At 38.2% G+C, this 18,729-nt stretch overlaps 1 protein-coding gene and 1 pseudogene across 1 annotated transcript; one reads left to right on the forward strand and one right to left on the reverse strand.

The window, feature by feature from the left end:
• The first annotated feature begins 2,685 nt into the window (after positions 1–2,685).
• LOC143643603 (olfactory receptor 56A3-like) lies at positions 2,686–3,633 on the forward strand. Its single transcript, XM_077112212.1, has one exon. The coding sequence runs from the start codon at positions 2,686–2,688 to the stop codon at positions 3,631–3,633; it is 948 nt and encodes a 315-aa protein (XP_076968327.1).
• Positions 3,634–16,718: 13,085 nt separating this feature from the next.
• Positions 16,719–17,656, reverse strand: LOC143643604 (olfactory receptor 56A4-like; annotated as a pseudogene).
• Positions 17,657–18,729: the final 1,073 nt, after the last annotated feature.

The following is an 18,729-nucleotide window of genomic DNA, read 5'->3' on the forward strand; positions in this document are numbered from 1 at the left end:
AAATTATATGTCACATGCCTTAATGAGGAGACTGAATTACTGCCTCCAGGACATACAGCCAATGTAGTGCTTCCAAAGGCTGATTACCAGGGGAACTTCCTTTCAGAGACAAGGTTATTCTTTCCTTCCATCTCTCAGCCTATCTGCCAGAAAGGCCTTAGGTCAACAAGGAATATACACGAAATTCCCAAAAGGCATTGTCCCTGAACCTTTCAGTTTATAACATCTCCAGACTCTTTGAGAGATAACCAGAGCTCCAACATCAGCAACAGCAACCCCTCTGTAAGTGTGTCTGGGAAGGAAAATAAACTTGTAGAGGGTGCCTGAAGGGTGGCAGGAAAAAGATAAGAAGGCTCTAACTCTTTCGTCCAGATTTGTGCTCTTTTCCATCCCAGAGTCAGTGGGATGCTAAAGTATACTGAACAGAGGGCAGAAAAACCACCTCTTGCCTCATGTGTTGTGGACCCTTCTTCCCTTTGGTAGTACAAGGGAGACCAAGAAGCAAGAGTTTGTCTATGGAAGATTATCAGGTAGAGTGGCAGAATAGGAAAGTGTGTCATTTGGGTGTCACTTGAGAACACCTGTGGTTTCTAGCTATGAATATGAAAATATAGAGGCTTAGAAATGAGAATCTCCCTAAAAATGCTCGATCATGGGAAAGAAGTTAAGTTCAGTCTATGTTACTTCAGAGGTTGGCAACAAAGTCAACAGTAGTCACAGAGTGGGGTGAATGGCATAATTCAGTGGATTTCAGATCCACCTAAAGAATTTGTAAATGCTAATGCATCCAAGCCAGGTAATAATGCCTAGAAAAACAATGAGCCACCTATCCCTAGATGCACTCAATAAGCTCTAAAAGTATACCAGGGAGACATGTTTTACATATTTCTCTGGATCCCATATTGTTAGATGATCCAATCCACTTCCTAAAACTGTGCTTCTACAGTGATGTGCTGTGGGGCATATCCTACGGCATGTGAAAAAGCTTGAGCTGCAGGGTTTCCTCTTCAATCTCTGATCTTCAACTTTCCTGACTTCCTCATTTTGTTCCTACTTGGAATCAGAAACCATTAGGTCTAATGTTCAAATGGTATGCTGACACTGGTAAGTTCTGCTGCAAACCAAGATTGAAAGCAAAGAAGGGAAAGACATTTCATCTCTAGGGATGAGTTGCACTTGAATGCTTGTTGAATTATTATGGGTTGTAAAACATATAGAAAACTTAAAGAGATGAAAGAAGGATTCCTTGTGTAAAGGAATTGAAATTGCAAGTTAAATGTAATAAATTTTCAGAGTTTGACAAAGGATGTGATACGATCAGATTAAGGAGAGAAAATGAATGAGGAAGGTGAGGTTTCGAGAGGATATGTGAAATGTGAATATCCAGAATATGCACATGCTTTTCATCTTCTTTAAAAACAATGTTTACGTCCTCATAACTATATGGAATTGATATTTTTCTTTTCAAATCATTTCTTCCAAATAGTAGCACTCTCACAATTCAAAAGATGAGAAATTTTAAAATAGCAATTATTTTTAGAGCACTTATTTACCAATAAAATGACTCTACAAACAAAGAGAAGTCAACTTTCTTTTCTGCACAGAATAAATGAAAGTCTACAATTAGAACAAACTTGATACAGCTGAAAGTTCACAAGAGGGTGACATGGGGACGAGTGATATTTTTTCATCCCTCCTTGTGCCTGACTGATAGTTACTAGGATATACTATAATGATTAATTTTCAGATATGGCAGTTTATGTGGACATTAGATACACAACAAAAAGAAAGAAACTTACTAGTACAAATTGGAGACTTACAGTCACAAAAATCTTGCTTCTTGTTCTTACAATCAGTATACTTAAATTTGAACTGTCCTCTGGATAACTACAAACTTATGCAGTGCTTTCATGTTTAAGTTTATAGTTCAATGATATCACCATTTTTAAAGATCTATGTATTTTTAAAACTAAAACATTTTCAAGAAATAATGTTTAACATTATCAATGAAGTGAATGTTTTTCAATCTTTTCTGATGCAGAGTGAGAAATTCAGTTTCATATCATAACCTATTAAGCCTATAATGTGTATGGACACATATACACAAATAAATAACTGAAAACACAATTTATGAAACAATATTTAACCTTCAGAGAAAAGAACACTAATACTTTCTATAGTGTAGTAACTTTCTATTCTATTCTATTCTATTTCATTAAAAATCATGCCTATAGATTACTTAATTGATTCCACAAATTGCTTACAGTATCACTCTGAGTGAAGCAATTCCTAATGAATCACAGAGATAGGCCACCCTGTTGGCAGCAAAAGAAAGAAACTTCCAATTGCTATTCATGCACCAACTAAGTAGTTTTATTCTTCTCTTTGGTTTCTGTAGAAACATAGGAATTCTATCAAAACTAAACACTGAACATATCAAACATTAACCCAAATCAAATTACTTCCAGCTTCTATACATTGTTAAGAGTGATAGATAAATCTCACTAGCATTGCTCAAAGAATAAACAGATGCATCTATTTGGATCTGCAGAAAACACTAGGATCCATAAGATGCCCTGGATCCATAAAAAATTGCTCCATCTTCACACAACTTGAATCAGTAGTCAAACTTTATTCTGATATTACTGACCATTAAAAGAAAACTGTAGAAATATATGACACAATATGACAGCACACCAAAATGGTACCATTGTGACTGAGGTGTCAGACTTCCTCCTGAACTGCTTTGTCAGGTCCCCCAGCTGGCAGTTCTGGCTGTCCCTGCCCCTCGGCCTCTTCTTCCTCCTGGCCATGGGGGCCAACACCGCTCTCCTGGTCACCATCCGGCTGGAGGCCTCTCTGCACAAGCCCATGTACTACCTGCTCTGCATCCTCTCCTGTCTGGACGTCGTGCTCTGCCTCACTGTCATGCCCAAGGTCCTGGCCATCTTCTGGTTTGACTTCAGGTCCATCAGCTTCTTTTCCTGCTTCCTCCAGATGTTCATCATGAATTGCTTCCTGGCCATGGAATCCTGCACATTTATGGTCATGGCCTATGACCGCTATGTGGCCATCTGTCACCCACTGAGGTACCCATCCATCATCACTGATCAGTTTGTAGCCAAGGCTGTCTTGTTCATTCTTGCAAGAAATGTCCTTCTTACTGTGCCTATCCCCATTCTCTCAGCACGACTCTACTATTGTGGAAGAAATGTCATTGAGAACTGCATCTGTGCCAATATGTCTGTCTCCAGGCTCTCCTGCAGCAACGTCACCATCAATCGCTTCTACCAATTTGCTGGAGGTTGGACACTGCTAGGGTCGGACCTCATACTTATCTTCCTTTCCTACACCCTCATACTGCGAGCGGTGCTGAGACTCAAGGCAGAGGGTGCTGTGACCAAGGCCCTAAGCACGTGCGGCTCCCACTTCATCCTCATCCTCTTCTTCAGCACCATCCTCCTGGTCTTCGTCCTCACTCACGTGGCTAAGAAGAAGTTCTCCCCTGATGTGCCGGTCTTGCTCAATGTCCTCCACCATGTCATCCCCGCAGCCCTCAACCCCATTGTGTATGGGGTGCGAACCCAGGAAATCAAGCAAGGAATCCAGAGACTACTGAAGAAAGGGTGGTGATGAGGACAACTGCAGCTGGATCTTGGCACTCCTAAAGATGCTAACTCTTTTTACTTAGCAAACTGGGTGAACTAGATGTTGTGCCTTCTCTTCTAATTTTTCAGGGTTTTACTGTTTATTTGTTTTCTTGTGTGCCATTCCTACTTCAGGAATCTATTTGATCCTGCCTCTGTTTTCAAGCTTGTAATCCTATTTTGTCCAAAATAATGTGATTCTTTATGGCAGGTTAGAAAGTGAAAAAGTGAAAGGAAATTTTTTGTTTCCTAAAATGCAACTGTATTTTTCATGAATTCTATATTCCTGGGAAAAAAAAGAATTGTGGGTATCTTACAGCTGTCTTGTGTTGAAGATGCTTTAATTCTTATAGTCACAAAGGAAATACATTATAGAAAAAACATGGAAGTTGAATTTTATTCCCAAGTAATGGAAAGTGGCCACTGTACTATAGTTAGGTCTTTGTCTCTCAGACATCAACATTGCTCCCTCTTCCTCCCTCCCTTTATCACTTTCTCTCCACAATATCCCTAAAGTTGATATTTTGTCATGTGCACTGCAGAGTGTAGGATACTACTGCACTCCTTATAAGCAGAAAATTTGGACACAGCAGCAGTACAAAGCAGGAGAGAGATGACTATACAACAAAGGTAGAAATTGTCAAGGATTGCTGGCACACCACCTCCAGAATGCTATAAACTTCAGAAAAAGCATGGCTTTGCCAACTTCAATTTGGACTTCTAACCTCCAAAAATGTAAGACAATAAACTTTTGATGTTTAACTCAACTTTTGTGTAGTGCTGAGACTCCAAGTAGTTTTAATCTCTGCCTAGAGTAATTTTCCTAGCCGTATCATGGAAGGAGAGAAGGAGAATATAATGATCTTGTCTAGCTCAGACAGTATGCAAATCTGGGGGCACTGAGAAGCAGGAATTTCAGAAGCAGAAGAGCAGAGAAGAGGGAGATACACAAAGAAAGAGCTTCATAAATATACCATAGAGTCCCCTTGATCTCTGAATAAAGTAAACTGCTAACTGCAAATATGTAGAGGCAAATAACAACTCCTAGGGCAAAAATTATTAATGGAAAGCTGGAAGAATTTTGAGTGTTCACAGAAGGCTGGAACACATTTGAATGAGCCAGAGTAGAGAGACTATTGCACATGTGGAGTATTCATGAAAGTCCCTAAAATGGCCATTTATAAGAAGTAGTGTATAAGTAATGAAACAAAGGCTGCTATAGATCCACTTTATGCTTACTTAAAACAATCTTCTGCACTGTTTAAAGGAAAATCACTAAATCTAGATACCCAACAATGTAAGATTCCCAGCAACCAATTAAAAATCAGTAGTCAAACTGAAAATCGGAAATATATATCCTATAATTTCAATAGAAACAAATGACAGAAATGGTGAAATTATAAGCTAAAATATTAAAACATGGTGTTGGGCAGTGCCTGCAGGGAGCCCAGAGGCCAGTGATCACCCACGGCCAGGGGAATGGAGAAAGTGATCACCCTTAAGTGTGGGAGAAGACGACCCACAGTCATGGTATCTGGCAGGCCCACCAGTGCTTGGGATCAGCTGATTACCTGATACCCCATAAGCTGGTCAGCTCCCCCATCCCTCAGAAGACACCAGTGGGCCGGCAGCCCCTGGTGGAGCAGCTGAGCACGCTGCTGAGCACACTGACCTCCAGTCACCAAACCAGGAAGAGTAGGGCTGAGGGAGAAGGAGACCCGAGGGTGTCATCTGCTGGCCAGAAGCAGCTAGGAGTTCACCTTGGGTCTCCTGCATGTTAGGCAGCCATTCTCCCACTGGAGTACCCATGCACCCCGATCTACATTATAATAGACCCTTAAGTTGAGTTGCATCCCCTACATGAGATCTGGACCTTGATTTGGCAGAGAATAACTGGCAAAGTACAAAAGGAAACATTCAGCAAAAACCAAGTAAAGACAAAATATTAAAAGAGTGAAGAAAACCAACTTTCATAATAACCATATCAAGATAATCAAATGACCCAAACACAACAGAAAATCACAAAACACATGAAGAACCAAGCAGAAATGGCCTAGCCAAATGACCAAATTAAAAAATTCCAGAAGGGACACAGAATATGGAACAACTACTCAAGGATATTTATAAAGAAATAAAGAGTGTTAGGAGGACACTAGAAAAGCATAAAGAGGAATTCAGGAGGTTAAGTAGAAAAACAGCAGAACTCACAGAAGTGAAGCCTACAGTAAACTAAATAAAAACATACTGGAAACATATGATAGCAGATTTGAAGATGCAGAAGGAAGAATAAGTGAGTTAGAAGATAGAGCAATAGAACCAGAGCACACAAAAGAACAAATGGCGACAAAGATGGAAAATATACAACTGGATCTTAGGGAAATGATGGAGAACAAGAAGCACATAGGCATAAGAATTATTGGTGTCTCAAAAGGAGAAGAGTAAATGGTTGGGAAAGTTAGCTGAAGATATAATCAGAGAAAACTTCCCAGCCCTTAAAAAAGACACGAATATGCACATCAAAGAGGCCTAGCAAACTCCAAATGAAATAAATTCAAGTAAGCCCACTCCAAGGCACATACTAATCAGACTGTCAGGTGTTGAAGAGAAACAGAAAGTCCTGAAAGCAGCATGAGAAAAACAATCTACCACATACAAAGGAAAATGAATAAGACTGACTTCAGACTACTCAACAGACACCATGGTTGCAAAAAGGTAGTGGTATGATGTTGTTAAGATCCTGAATGAGGCAGGCTTTCAACCAAGAATTCTTTATTCAGTCAAGTTATCCTTCAAAACTGAGAAAGAGATTAAAATCTTCAAAGATATGCAAATGTCCGTTTGTGTCTTTGCCCTTAAGTCCTTTGAGTAGATTCCCAGCAATGGTATTGCTGGGTCGTATGGCAATTCTATATTCAGCTTTTTGAGGAACCGCCAAACTGCCTTCCACAGTGTCGAGAATAAACTTGGAATATGTCATTGGTAACAGAGCCCAGCAGGAGTTAGAAACAGGGTAAGATAATGGGTAATTGGAGCTGAAGGGATACAGACTGTGCAACAGGACTAGATACAAAAACTCAAAAATGGACAACACAATAATACCTAATTGTAAAGTAATCATGTTAAAACACTGAATGAAGCTGCATCTGAGCTATAGGTTTTTTTTTGTTGTTGTTATTGTTGTTTTGTTTTTTGTTTGTTTGTTTTTGTCTGTCTGGTTGTTTTTTTTCTTTTTTTTACTATTATTATTACTTTTATTTTTTTTCTCTGTATTAACATTCTATATCTTTTTCTGTTGTGTTGCTAGTTCTTCTAAACCAATGCAAATGTACTAAGAAACGATGATCATGCATCTATGTGATGATGTTAAGAATTACTGATTGCATATGTAGAATGGTATGATTTCTAAATGTTGGGTTAATTTCTTTTTTTCTTTTTTTCCGTTAATTAATAAAAAAAAATTTAAAAAAAATATTCAAAGATAAAGAAAGATTGAGAGAACTAGTCAAGAAGAGACCAGCCCTACAAAAAATACTAAAGGGAGCCCTGTTAGCTGATAAATAAGAGACAGGAGAGGTAGGTCTGGAGGAGGCACAGAATTGGAGAATACGAGTAAAGGTAATTTAAAGGAAAAGAGAGAGAGGAGGAAAATAATACACAGATCTGACTAATGAAAACTAAAGGACAAGATGGTAGAATCAAGAACTTTGAATTTTAATGGACTAAACTGACCAATTATAAGATACAGACAGATAGAATGGATCAAAAAATATAATCCATCTATACACTATTTACAAGAGATACATCTTAGAGTCAAAGACACAGTTAGATTGGAAGTGAAAGGATGGAAAAAGATCTTCTATGCAAGCTGTAACCAAAAGAAAGCAGGAGTAGTTAATACTAGTATTAGGCAAAATAGCTTTTCAATGTAAAGACCACATAAGAGACAAAGAAGGACACTACATAATAGTAAAAGGGACAATTATCAGGAAGAAATAACAATCATATATGTGTATGCTCCAAATCAAGGAGCTCCAAAGTACATGAGGTACATTTTGGAAAAACTGAAGGGAGCAATAGACATCTCAACAGTAATAGTGGGAGACTTCAAAACACCACTCTCCAGTATAGATGAAACAACCACCGAGAGGATCAAGAAGTAAATAGAGAACCTAAACCATAAAATAAGTGAATTAGATCTAATAGATATATAGAGATCATTATATCCCAAAACACCTTGATACACATTCCTCTCCAGTACACATGGAATGTTCTTCAGGATAGATCATATACTGGGACATAAACTGAGTCTCTGTAAATTTAACAAGATTGAAATTTTTCAAAGCACTTTATGTGATCACAATGGAATAAAGCTGGAAATTGATAATCACCAAAGAGTCAGAGCTTTCACAAATATATGAATATTAAATAGCACATTCTTAAATAATCAGAGGGTCAAGGAAGAAATTGCTAGAGAAATCAGTATGTACCTGGAGATGACTAATAATGAGTATACAGCATATCAAAACTAAGGGGATGCAGCACAGGTAGTGCTGAGAGGGAATTTTATTGCCCTAAATGCCTATATTAAAAAATAAGAATGAGCAAAATTTGAGGATTTGACTGCTCACCTGGGCAATTTAGAGAAAAAGTGGCAAACTAACCCCAAAACAAAACAAACAAAAAAATAATAAGGAGAGAAATAATAAAGACTAAAGCAGAAAAACAAACTGGGGAACAATAAAACAATAGAAAGAATCAACAAAATTAAAAGTTGTTTCTTTGAGAAAATTAATAAAATTGATGGCCCTTTAGCTAGACTAACAAAGAAGAAAAGAGAGAGGACACAAATAAATAAAATTGGAAATGAGAAAGGAGGTTGTTAACATAAATTATGAAAAATTTTTAAAAATCATAAGAGAATATTATGAACAACTATATGCCAATAAACTATATAACTTAGGTATAATGGACAAATTCCTAGAAACACACTAAACTGACTCAAGAAGAATAGAAGTTCTCAACAAACCAATTACAAGTAAAGAGGTCCAATCAGTCATCAAAAATCTTCTCAGAAGAAAAGCACAGGACCTGACGGCTTCACAAAGGAATTTTATCAAACTTTTCAAAAAGAACTGATACCAATCATGCTCAAATTCTTCCAAAAAATTGAAGAAAAGAAACACTACATAAGTCATTTTATGAAGCTAACATCACTCTAATACCAAAATCAGATAAAGATGATACAAGAAAAGAAAACTACAGACCAATTTCTCTTATAAACATAGATGCAAAAATTCTTAACAAAATGCTATCAAATCGTATCCAACACCACATAAAAAGAATTATACAACATGATCAAGTGGGATTCACACCAGGAATGGCACGGTGGTTCAACATAAGAAAATCAATCAATGCAATGCAGCACATTAACAAATTGAAAGAGAAAAATCACATGGTCATATTGATTGATGCTGAAAAAGCACTTGACAAAATACAGCATCCTTTCCTGATAAAAACACTTCAAAAGTTAGGCATCGAAGGAAACTTTCTCAATGTTATAAAGGGCATATATGAGAAACTCATAGCCAGCATCATACTTAATAGTGAGAAATTGAAAGCATTCCTCTTGAGATTGGGGATGAGACAAGGATGCTCACTGTCACCACTATTATTCAATGTTGTATTAGAAGTACTAGCTGGAGCAATTAGACAGAAGAAAGAAATAAAAGGCATCCAAATAGGAAGGGAAGAAGTGAAAATTTCATTATTTGCAGATGACATTATTACTTAGAAAATCCTGAGAAATCTACAGTAAAACTATTGGAGCTAATAAACAAATTCAGCAAAGTGGCAGGATACAAGATTAATGTACAAAAATCAGTAATATTTCTATACACAAGCAATTACTTATCTGAAGTGACAACTAAGGAGAAAATTCCATTCAAAATAGCGACCAGAATAATTAGGTATCTAGGAATAAGCCTAACCAGGGATGTCAAGTATTTATACACAGATTTTACAAAAAAAAAAAAAAAAGCTAAAAGAAACAAAAGAATGACCTACATAGATGGAAAGCTCATGGATTAGAAGGTTGAATATCATCAAGATACCAAAACAAATTTTATACCAATGAAAATTCCAATAACCTACTTTGAAGACCTAGAAAAACTGGTTATCAAAAAAAGCCTGATATCAAAATGTTGAATAATGTTTAAAAGTTTGAAAGTTGAATAATGCTCCTTCTCACCCAGGTTCTCCTTTCAGGCTCTCTTCTAAACAGAGACATGAGCTGCACTTTCCATGTTTTGGGTTGATCCACAGACATGCAAAACAATATGTCTTCCTGATTTTGGTATCTTTCACTCTTTTGCTTTTTAGCTTTTTTATTGTACAGTATAATGTGTGTATAAAGCAAAAAAATAAAAAAGCAAAGTTTTCAAAGCACTCTTCAACAAGAAGTTACAGGACAGATCCCAGAGTTTTTCATGGGCTGCCATACCATCCTCTCAGATGTTTCCTTCTAGCTGCTCCAGAATGTATCACTGCAATCAACTTGTTTTTCTTTCTTTTATGTGAAAAATAACATCTATACAAAAAAGCAATAAATTTCAAAGCACATCACCACATTTAGTTGTAGAACATATTTCAGAGTTTGACATGGTTACAATTCCACAATTCTAGGTTTTTACTTCTGGCTACTCTATGACACTGGAGACTAAAAGAGATATCAATTTAATGACTCAGCATTTATATTCATTTGTTAAATACTATTTTCTCTGTATAACTCCACCATCGCCTTTGATCTTTCTATCCTTCTCTTTAGGGGTATTTGGGCCATGGCCAGTCTAACTTTTTCATGTTGGAAGTAACTGTCAATAACATGGGGTAGGGAGATGGAAATATCTGATATTCTGGAGAGGCTGGGTCTTCTAGGTTTCAGGACTTACCTGGTCCAGGAGCCCATCTGTATGTTGTAGGTTTTTGGAAAGTCACCCTAGTGCATGGAACCCTTGCACAATCTTATATATTGCCCTAGGTGTTCTTTAGGATTGGCTGGAGAGGTTCTGGTTGGGGGTTGGCAAGTTATGATAGGTAGCAATGTCTAACTGAAGCTTGCACAAGAGTGACCTCCAGAGTAGCCTCTCAACTCTATTTGAACTCTCTCTGAGATACTCTCTCAATGAGTATCTTTCACTCTTCACAGACCATTCTCTAGAGTCTTCATAGAAAGAAACCCCTGGCACAAAGTATTAATTCTGTTAAACTTTTAAACACACATTTTTCAAATGTACCTAAGAAGAGTTATCACCAAGCTGAAGTCCTGTTCAGTAAGTAGTCCATAGCCTTTATGTTATTCCTCAATTTCTCACTGCTTTATGCTCACAACTGGGGTCACATGAAATTTCTATAGCCATAACAATGCCTCTACTATAGGTCAAAAGATGTAGAGATCTTTTGGGTTTCCCTCCTGAAGTATTATATACCTACACAATCTATCTACCTATCGAAATCTAGTCCATCCACCCCAAAACACCTTCCTTAATTTCCTCAAATGGAATTAATCTGACAATGTTTTACATATTGTAGTTACTTTGCTGAATAAATTTTCTAATTAAATTTGAATAATTGTGTCCACATCCTGTTTCTTAATTCCTTTGAAAATTTCTTAGAGGAAGACCCAAGCTGTCATATAATCACCTTTAAAAAGGCCTTGTACAACTCTCAGTTGTGTGCACATAATTACAGACAAGTGCCAAACATAAATCCAAATTAAAAATAAAACCTATTTATGTTAGTCAAACCATGCAAACATATGGGCAGTGAGGTTCCAGTTACGTTAAAGAGATTAGTCTGGATCTCCAATGTTATCCACATTGTTTCCAGTTGATTGTTGTATTGGGTAGCAATTGTGCTTTTCATTTTGTGGACTAATGAACCAGAGATAAATGGACACAATACCCTGTCTGAAGTGTTAAGGGGAGTGTAGTGACTTGAGCAATGGGAAAATTACTCTGTCCCAGCCAGAGGAGCAGAAGAGAGCACTGAGGATCGAGGCAGGATGAAGCAGAATGTCTAGAAGAGAGTAATAAAGGTACCTGGTATTACTGATGCTATCTCATCTGGCATCTCCAGGGAAATGATGCCTTGGAGGGGCTAAATTGTAATTGAGAACATAAACTCACTGAGGGTCTCTTGGTCTCCAGCTTCCATAGGCAATATTGAAGTTGTTGATTTAATCCAATAACCCTTACTCTGAAGATCTTGGATTTCCTAAGAGGGCATTATAAATCCCACACTAAAAGACTTTCCTCCAATAGGAAAGAAGGGATAAAAACAATTTGAAGATATTGTCAATATATGAACATGCAACACCAAACTTGTTCTGGTCTTGACCAGAGAATTTCTTCTTCCAGCTTACATTAGACGCCTGGATCCCTATGTGCCTTACTGTACATACCTCATAATTTCCCTGATAGCAATCCAGAAATCACACTCAAGGAGGCTGCACTGTACTGTCAGTTTTTCAGACTGCTGGCTGCACCATTTGGTCCAGCCACTCAGAGGTTCCAGAGGATGTTCTTATGGGCCTAAGCTCCACTCTCTCCCTGCCCTCTCCCCATGGCCCATCAGGGTTAAGGCCATTTCAGTCATCTGGACCTGGGATAAGAGCCATTCCTCAGGAGGAAAGTATACATAGAAGGCAAAATTAAACATGGGAGTATAGTGAACAGGGAGATAGTAAAAGCAAATCAGGTGACTTGGGGAATGTAAGTAAAAAAGCATATACTTTATAAATTTTCACTTAGGAAAGAGGGAACCTTATAGCATATATTAGGTGTACTCTTGGAAAAATTATGTAAATTATGAGTATTTCATATCATCCACAAACTGGCGTCATTCCATCATGACTGATGTATAAAAACAGTCCCTATAGCATAATATGGTATTGACATGTCTTATTTCTTATTACCTGGAGTGCAGTGTAGTAATTGTAAATTTCAATAGGTAAGTGAAACATTTATTATTAAAGATAGGAAATTATATGAGCATGAAAATGTGGCTCACTCCCTGGGCAAGTATAGGCTTCATGTGAGTGTGTGCAGTGGGCAGCAAGAGGGAAATGCCTTAGAAATCTTCTGGGACCAGCAGTGGGAATGACAGACCTGGAGAGGATGCTGAGACAAAATCCTCTCTCTTTGCCAGCTCACACGGCCTCAGTTCCAGACTCCATGTTTCACATGAAGGGGGCGCCGATGAGTAAGGTACTCTCTCTATTCCTTTTAACTTGACTCTGAGTCTTCCTAAGGGCACCTTGGGTCGGATATCAGCTTGGCCTTGTATGCTCAAGCTAGAACTGACTGTATGCAGTGCCCCTGCCTCGTGATAGAGATGATCCTATTATGCTTTACCCTTCCCACTCCACCTCCATCCTGGGAATGGACAAAGGGAGAGGCCCCAGGAAGGCTACTGCTGCTACCTGATTTATGCTTTGTCAGAATCCCTGAACCAGAGGCACCATTCACAAAGAATCAAAATTAAAAAGGGCAATAACTGAAAAAAAGGGGAAATTGTGATGGAAAGAAGAGAAGCAGACGAAGGTGATGATATTAAAGATACTACCCACTTTTCTATTGAGAACATTTCAGCACAAGATATTAATAGCTTAGCAGCTTTTCTCAGATGAGATGCCAAATCATACCTGATTCTGAGAGAAACCACAGGAGGAATTCCACCCAAACAAGGAAAATTGGACTGAAGTAAGGACTCCACTGGATGATCTGGAGAAAATGTGCGAAACAGCCTTTGTGGACTCTATTTTTTACTTTGCTTCTTTTACAGCTAGACTGATGTTATTATCTTTGAACTGCACAGGGCAGGAGCTGCAAAGCAGACAAACATCTGTGCACTGTGTAGCCATGAATCAAGGTGGTGTTTTATTAAAGTAACTGCCCAGGTAGGATGAAAGCAGGTTTCTGTTGCCCCCCTGGTGTTCAGAGTCTGCTTTATACCCTCTCCACATGGCAACGTGGAGAGGAGGTTTTTGAAGCAAGTGGCTTTGGAAGTCAGGTAGCCTCAAAGGAAGTGAGCACAGGGGTGGTGTTATAGCCACATATCACCAGTGACCCTGCTTTGGCTCCAGAAGGGATGCATGTGGGAAGACTTGTGGCATATCTAGACTGAGCTACATTGTTCATAGGAATAGAATAAGCCCCATAGTTTTGGGTTTCAGCACGATAACCTCACATAAGGCAGACAAAAGTGATGACAAAGAGAAATTTTCAAATAAATGAACTAGTAATAAATGCCTACAGGCAACGAGGAAGACTTAAATGGCATGCATAACTTCTAGTCCAAAGTACATGGGATGTGGAATAATCATCTACCTCTTATTCAGAGGGCAGGAAGGAAACTAGCATAATTACAAAATAACAACAGCAACATTCAGTTAATATGCTTTAGCATACTTAAGGGTCTGTACAAAGAACTTTGCCGATTATTCACTTGTCAGAAAAAACAACAGGAAATAAGTGTTGTGCCAGTTTAAGTCTGTGGTGGACCCCAGAAAAGCCATGTCCTTTAATCCTCATTTAATGGATTGGGAGCATTTACTGGCTGGGAGCATTTTGATTGTTCCCATGGAGAATGACCCACCCAATTGTGGGTGGTAACTTTTGATCTGATAGCTTCCATGGAGTTGTGACTCCACTCATTAATCCTTTAAAAGATTAATGGATTGAGTCCCTTTTTTAGTGCCATGAAAAAGCCACAGCTGAGCTACATAAAGCCATGAGGCTGAGAGAACCACAAGTCCACCAGTCACCTTTGGAGATGAAGAAGGATAACACCTCCACAGGAGTGTCATGAAACAAGAAGCCAGGAGAGAAAGCTAGCAGGCTGTTGCCATGTGTATTACGTGCCTCCTCAGTTGAGAGAAACGCTGAACCCATCGGCCTTTCTTGAGTGAAAGTAACCTCTTCTTGGTACCTTAGTTTGGACGTTTTATAGCCTTGCTTTAATTAGGACATTTTCTCAGCCTTAGAACTGTAAACTAGCAACTTATTAAAAATTTCCCTTTTCGAAAGCCATTCTGTTTCTTGTATATTACCTTCTGGCCACTCGCAAACTAGAACAAATGTCATTATCACCATTTTCAAAGTAAGAGAATGAAGATTCTAAGAGTTTAGCCAAAATACAGAAAATCTGAGTAGGTAAATATAGACCATTGGTTTTATCTGAGATTTAAATAGCAATTATCCAGTTTCTTACAACACTCCTGCTGGTCAAAACATAGAATGTCATTAAGTGCCGGCTAAAATTAAGGCACTGTGTTAGGTATTATAACACATAGATAGCATTAGATTTGAGCATTGTCCCCAAGTAGTTCTCAAAGAAAGGACAGACAAAATATGCATTTATTAAATGTCCCTTCTTTTTCAGTGTATTTTATTTAAAATTTCTCTATTAAAGAAACTGTAAAATCAACTATGCTGAATAAAAAGAAAGGAATAAAACCATTTCCCAAACTAAGTGAAACTTCTAACACTGTCAGAGAAAACCATACAACTGTTAAGATTCAAGAGTAATTCCAGCTGACAGAATTAGGGAGACAAGGCCTCCTCTAGGAGGTGGTACTTTAATTAACCCTAGGAAGAAAGATGGGGTTTGGCAGATGATGAATCTAGTGAAAGGAGGTTGATGTGGATAGGCTCAAATGATTAAAGGAAGACAACAACATGTATAGGGAACAATCAGGAAATAGTGATAGTTTTCCTACCATTTTGGCTGCAATGGTAGGAACAAGAACTTGACATGGGTATAAAAATATGATAAGGTTACCACACAGTCTGTATTAGAAAAGGAAGGGATTAATGCTGTAACATATAATATTTTTATAAATACTTTAGGAATATTAACTTTAAACACAAGTCATTCGATAAGGTAAACTTCAGTATAAATACATTACAATAGTCCAATGGGGAAATTTTTCAAATGAAGAATGGAAAAGTGGTGGACTAGAACACATTAATTTTTATTCCCAAAAAGGTTGCTATATAACATATTTCTTGGAGATATTGGACTAAAAGTACAATATAATTAGGAAGTAATTTACAAACTAGTGATATATATTTATCAATGAAAGCCAAATGCTAAGGTCCCTATGCCTAGAAAACTATAGATTATTTTCCCATCCATAGCCGAAGAGAGAGGTTGAGGCAAACAGGGCAATTGAGGAAGGGACAGGAAAGCTCATTTGCACCTAGGATGGTCTGGACAGCGTGACATAAAGAGAGTGACTGAAAATTGACTGGAAGTTCAAAGTTCCTTACAGTAGTATAAGAGGGACAATATAATGTCACAAATAAAGTGACATAAAATACTTCAGAAAATACGACTTCACTATCCCCCAATGAAAACCTGTACAGAGTAGCCAACCTCCCTTAAAAATGATCAATGAAAGGAAGAAAAATTTAGTAGAAGGAAAGGAATAATGTAAAATCACCACCTAGAGAGAAGGCACAGTCTGAAATCCTTAACATAGTCTGGGAGAATGGTTGGAGCTAGTTTAGTACATCAGCCATGGATGCCAAAGAAGAGAGTGGAGATTCTCAGGGCAAAGAACGCAACCCTAGGAGCCAAAGTTCTGGGTCCATGTCTCATTTCACTTTAAGCAATCCCCTCATGGCACAGAAGCTAGGATAAATCAGAAAATAGAAGAGACATTTATATCCTTTTCAAACCTGGAGACAAGGAGATCTTTTAAAGGACATCATAGAAAGTTTAATTATTTAATGGTCAAACATCCCCACCATAATCCAGTTCCATTTGGCTAAAATTTGGCAAGGCCCTCAGTTAATCAGATCTGGAAAAATTCTCAGGTAACAAAGGATTCCAGAAAAGTGATATTTCTTTGAAGTAATAGGAAACAAAGGTTCACAGTGAATGTTCTCCTTTTGGGGGAAAAAGAGTAAGATGAAAATTATTTCCAGATTAAAAAGTGAAAGTTCCCTTCCACAAAAAAATTCATATATTTTTAAACAGTTCTAGTGATGGGCCTGATCCATTTACCACTTACAACTTCCTCAGCAGCTTCTGGATTCCTTGATGGCTCTCCTTGGTACTCAGACCATGAAAAAGGGAGTTCAGAACTGGATGTAGTGCTAGATGTTGAACAGTATTGGGACATCTGGTGGGATTCTCTTTCTGGTCAACTGGTGATATCCAAAACCAGAAGAAACTTCTTCTTCTCCATGCTGAAGAAAAGGTGAGGATGAAATGTGAACCACATGTGCTCAGGACCTTGGCCATAGCTCTCTCAGCCTTGATCTTTAGCACAGTTTTCAGAATAAAGAAGTAGGACAGAACAATAAGAAGCAGCCAGAGCCCAACAGGGTCCAGCCTTCCACAAACTGTTAGATTTGATTGAAGGTAATGTCATCACAAGAGAGTTTGGATACAGAAGTGTTAGTGCAGAGGCAGTTCTTGCTGATGCTTTCTATATAGTATCTGAGTCTGGCAGAAATGGAACAGGAAGAGAAAGAAGGACATTCTGAGCCACAACAAAGATAGCAGCCCTAGAGACGAGTTGGTCACTCATGATGGATGGGTAGCACAGAGGGTGGCAGATGGCCACAGATGGGTCATAGGCCATCACCATTAATGTGCAGGACTCCACAGGCAGGAAATTGTTCATGGTGAACATCTGGAGAAAGAAGACAAAATAGCTGATGGACCTAAGGTCAAACCAGAAGATGGTCAAGATATGGGAATGATGGTGAGGCAAAGCATGATGTCCAGAATGGAGAAGAGGCTGAGGAGATATTTCATTGCCTGATGCAGAGAGGTCTCCAGTTGGATGATGACCAGCAGGGTGGCAATGGCCCCATGGCCAGGAGGATGAAGAAGATGAGGGGCAGAGACAGCCAGTGCTGCCAACTCTGGAAACTAGCAAAGCAGATGAGAAGAAATTTCGAGTCTGGAGTGGAGAAAATATTGCTGAGGGTTACCATGTCATTTATCCTGAATAAGATGAAGTTCCAGAATACCTTAAAATGTAGGACAGGGGTGTATCAACACAGAAATATGTGTCCTAGATTCATTGTGACACAGGTTTTCGTTGGACATTTAGGCTCATCCCAGTTAAGCTTTAAAATAATAACAAGGACAACAACCATAATAACAACGCCTGGTACACGAATTTGTTATGTACCAGACACTATAATGAATGTTTTACATTCATTATTTCATTTTACCCTTTGAAAAATCACAAAAGGGTAAATAATATTGTTGTCCTAATTCTGCAGCTAATGAAAGGGAGGCAAAAGGGAGTAAGATCATGTATTCAGGATTACAAAGACATGCTGCATAAGGGTGTTTTGGTTTGCTAAAGCTGCCAGAATGCAGCATACCAGAAATGGGTTGGCTTTCATAAAAAGGACTTATTATAAGTTACAATTCTAAGGCCACAAAAATGTCCAAATTAAAACACCTACTACAGGATACCTTCTCTGAGGAAAGGCAGCTGGCGTTCCGGTACCTCTGGTACATGGGAAAGCACATGGCAACTTTTGCTGTCCTTCTCTCCTGGCTTCTGGTTTCAAAGGGCTCTGTTCCTTCCTGTGGGTCATTCTGGAGTCTCCTCAGGTGTTTCCCTGTTGCATCTCTAAAATACCTGTTTATTTACCAAAATGGCCCACTTTTAAAGGAATTTGGAAAGCAGATTAAGAACCACCTTGAATGGTCAGGTCACATCTCCATGGAAATAACATAATCAAAAGCCCTACCCAATAGTAGGTCTTCCCCCGCAAGATTGATGAAAAGAACATGGCCTTTCTGGGTTACGTAACAGTTTCGAACCAGCACAAAGGGACATGAGGTTCTTTTTGGAGAAATGAAAATGTTCTAAGATTTATTGTGGTGATGAATAAACAACTCTGTGAATATACTTTGAAGCATGTAAATTTCAGTTAGATTGAATGGTGTGAATACGTGTCAACAGAACTACTTTAAAATTAAATAAGCAAATAAATAAATATAAAGCAAAAAAAGAAAGAAAGCAAATGAGCAAATTACTAATGAAGAT

Source organism: Tamandua tetradactyla, chromosome 8 (assembly GCF_023851605.1).
Source record: "Tamandua tetradactyla isolate mTamTet1 chromosome 8, mTamTet1.pri, whole genome shotgun sequence".
NCBI lineage: Eukaryota > Metazoa > Chordata > Mammalia > Pilosa > Myrmecophagidae > Tamandua > Tamandua tetradactyla.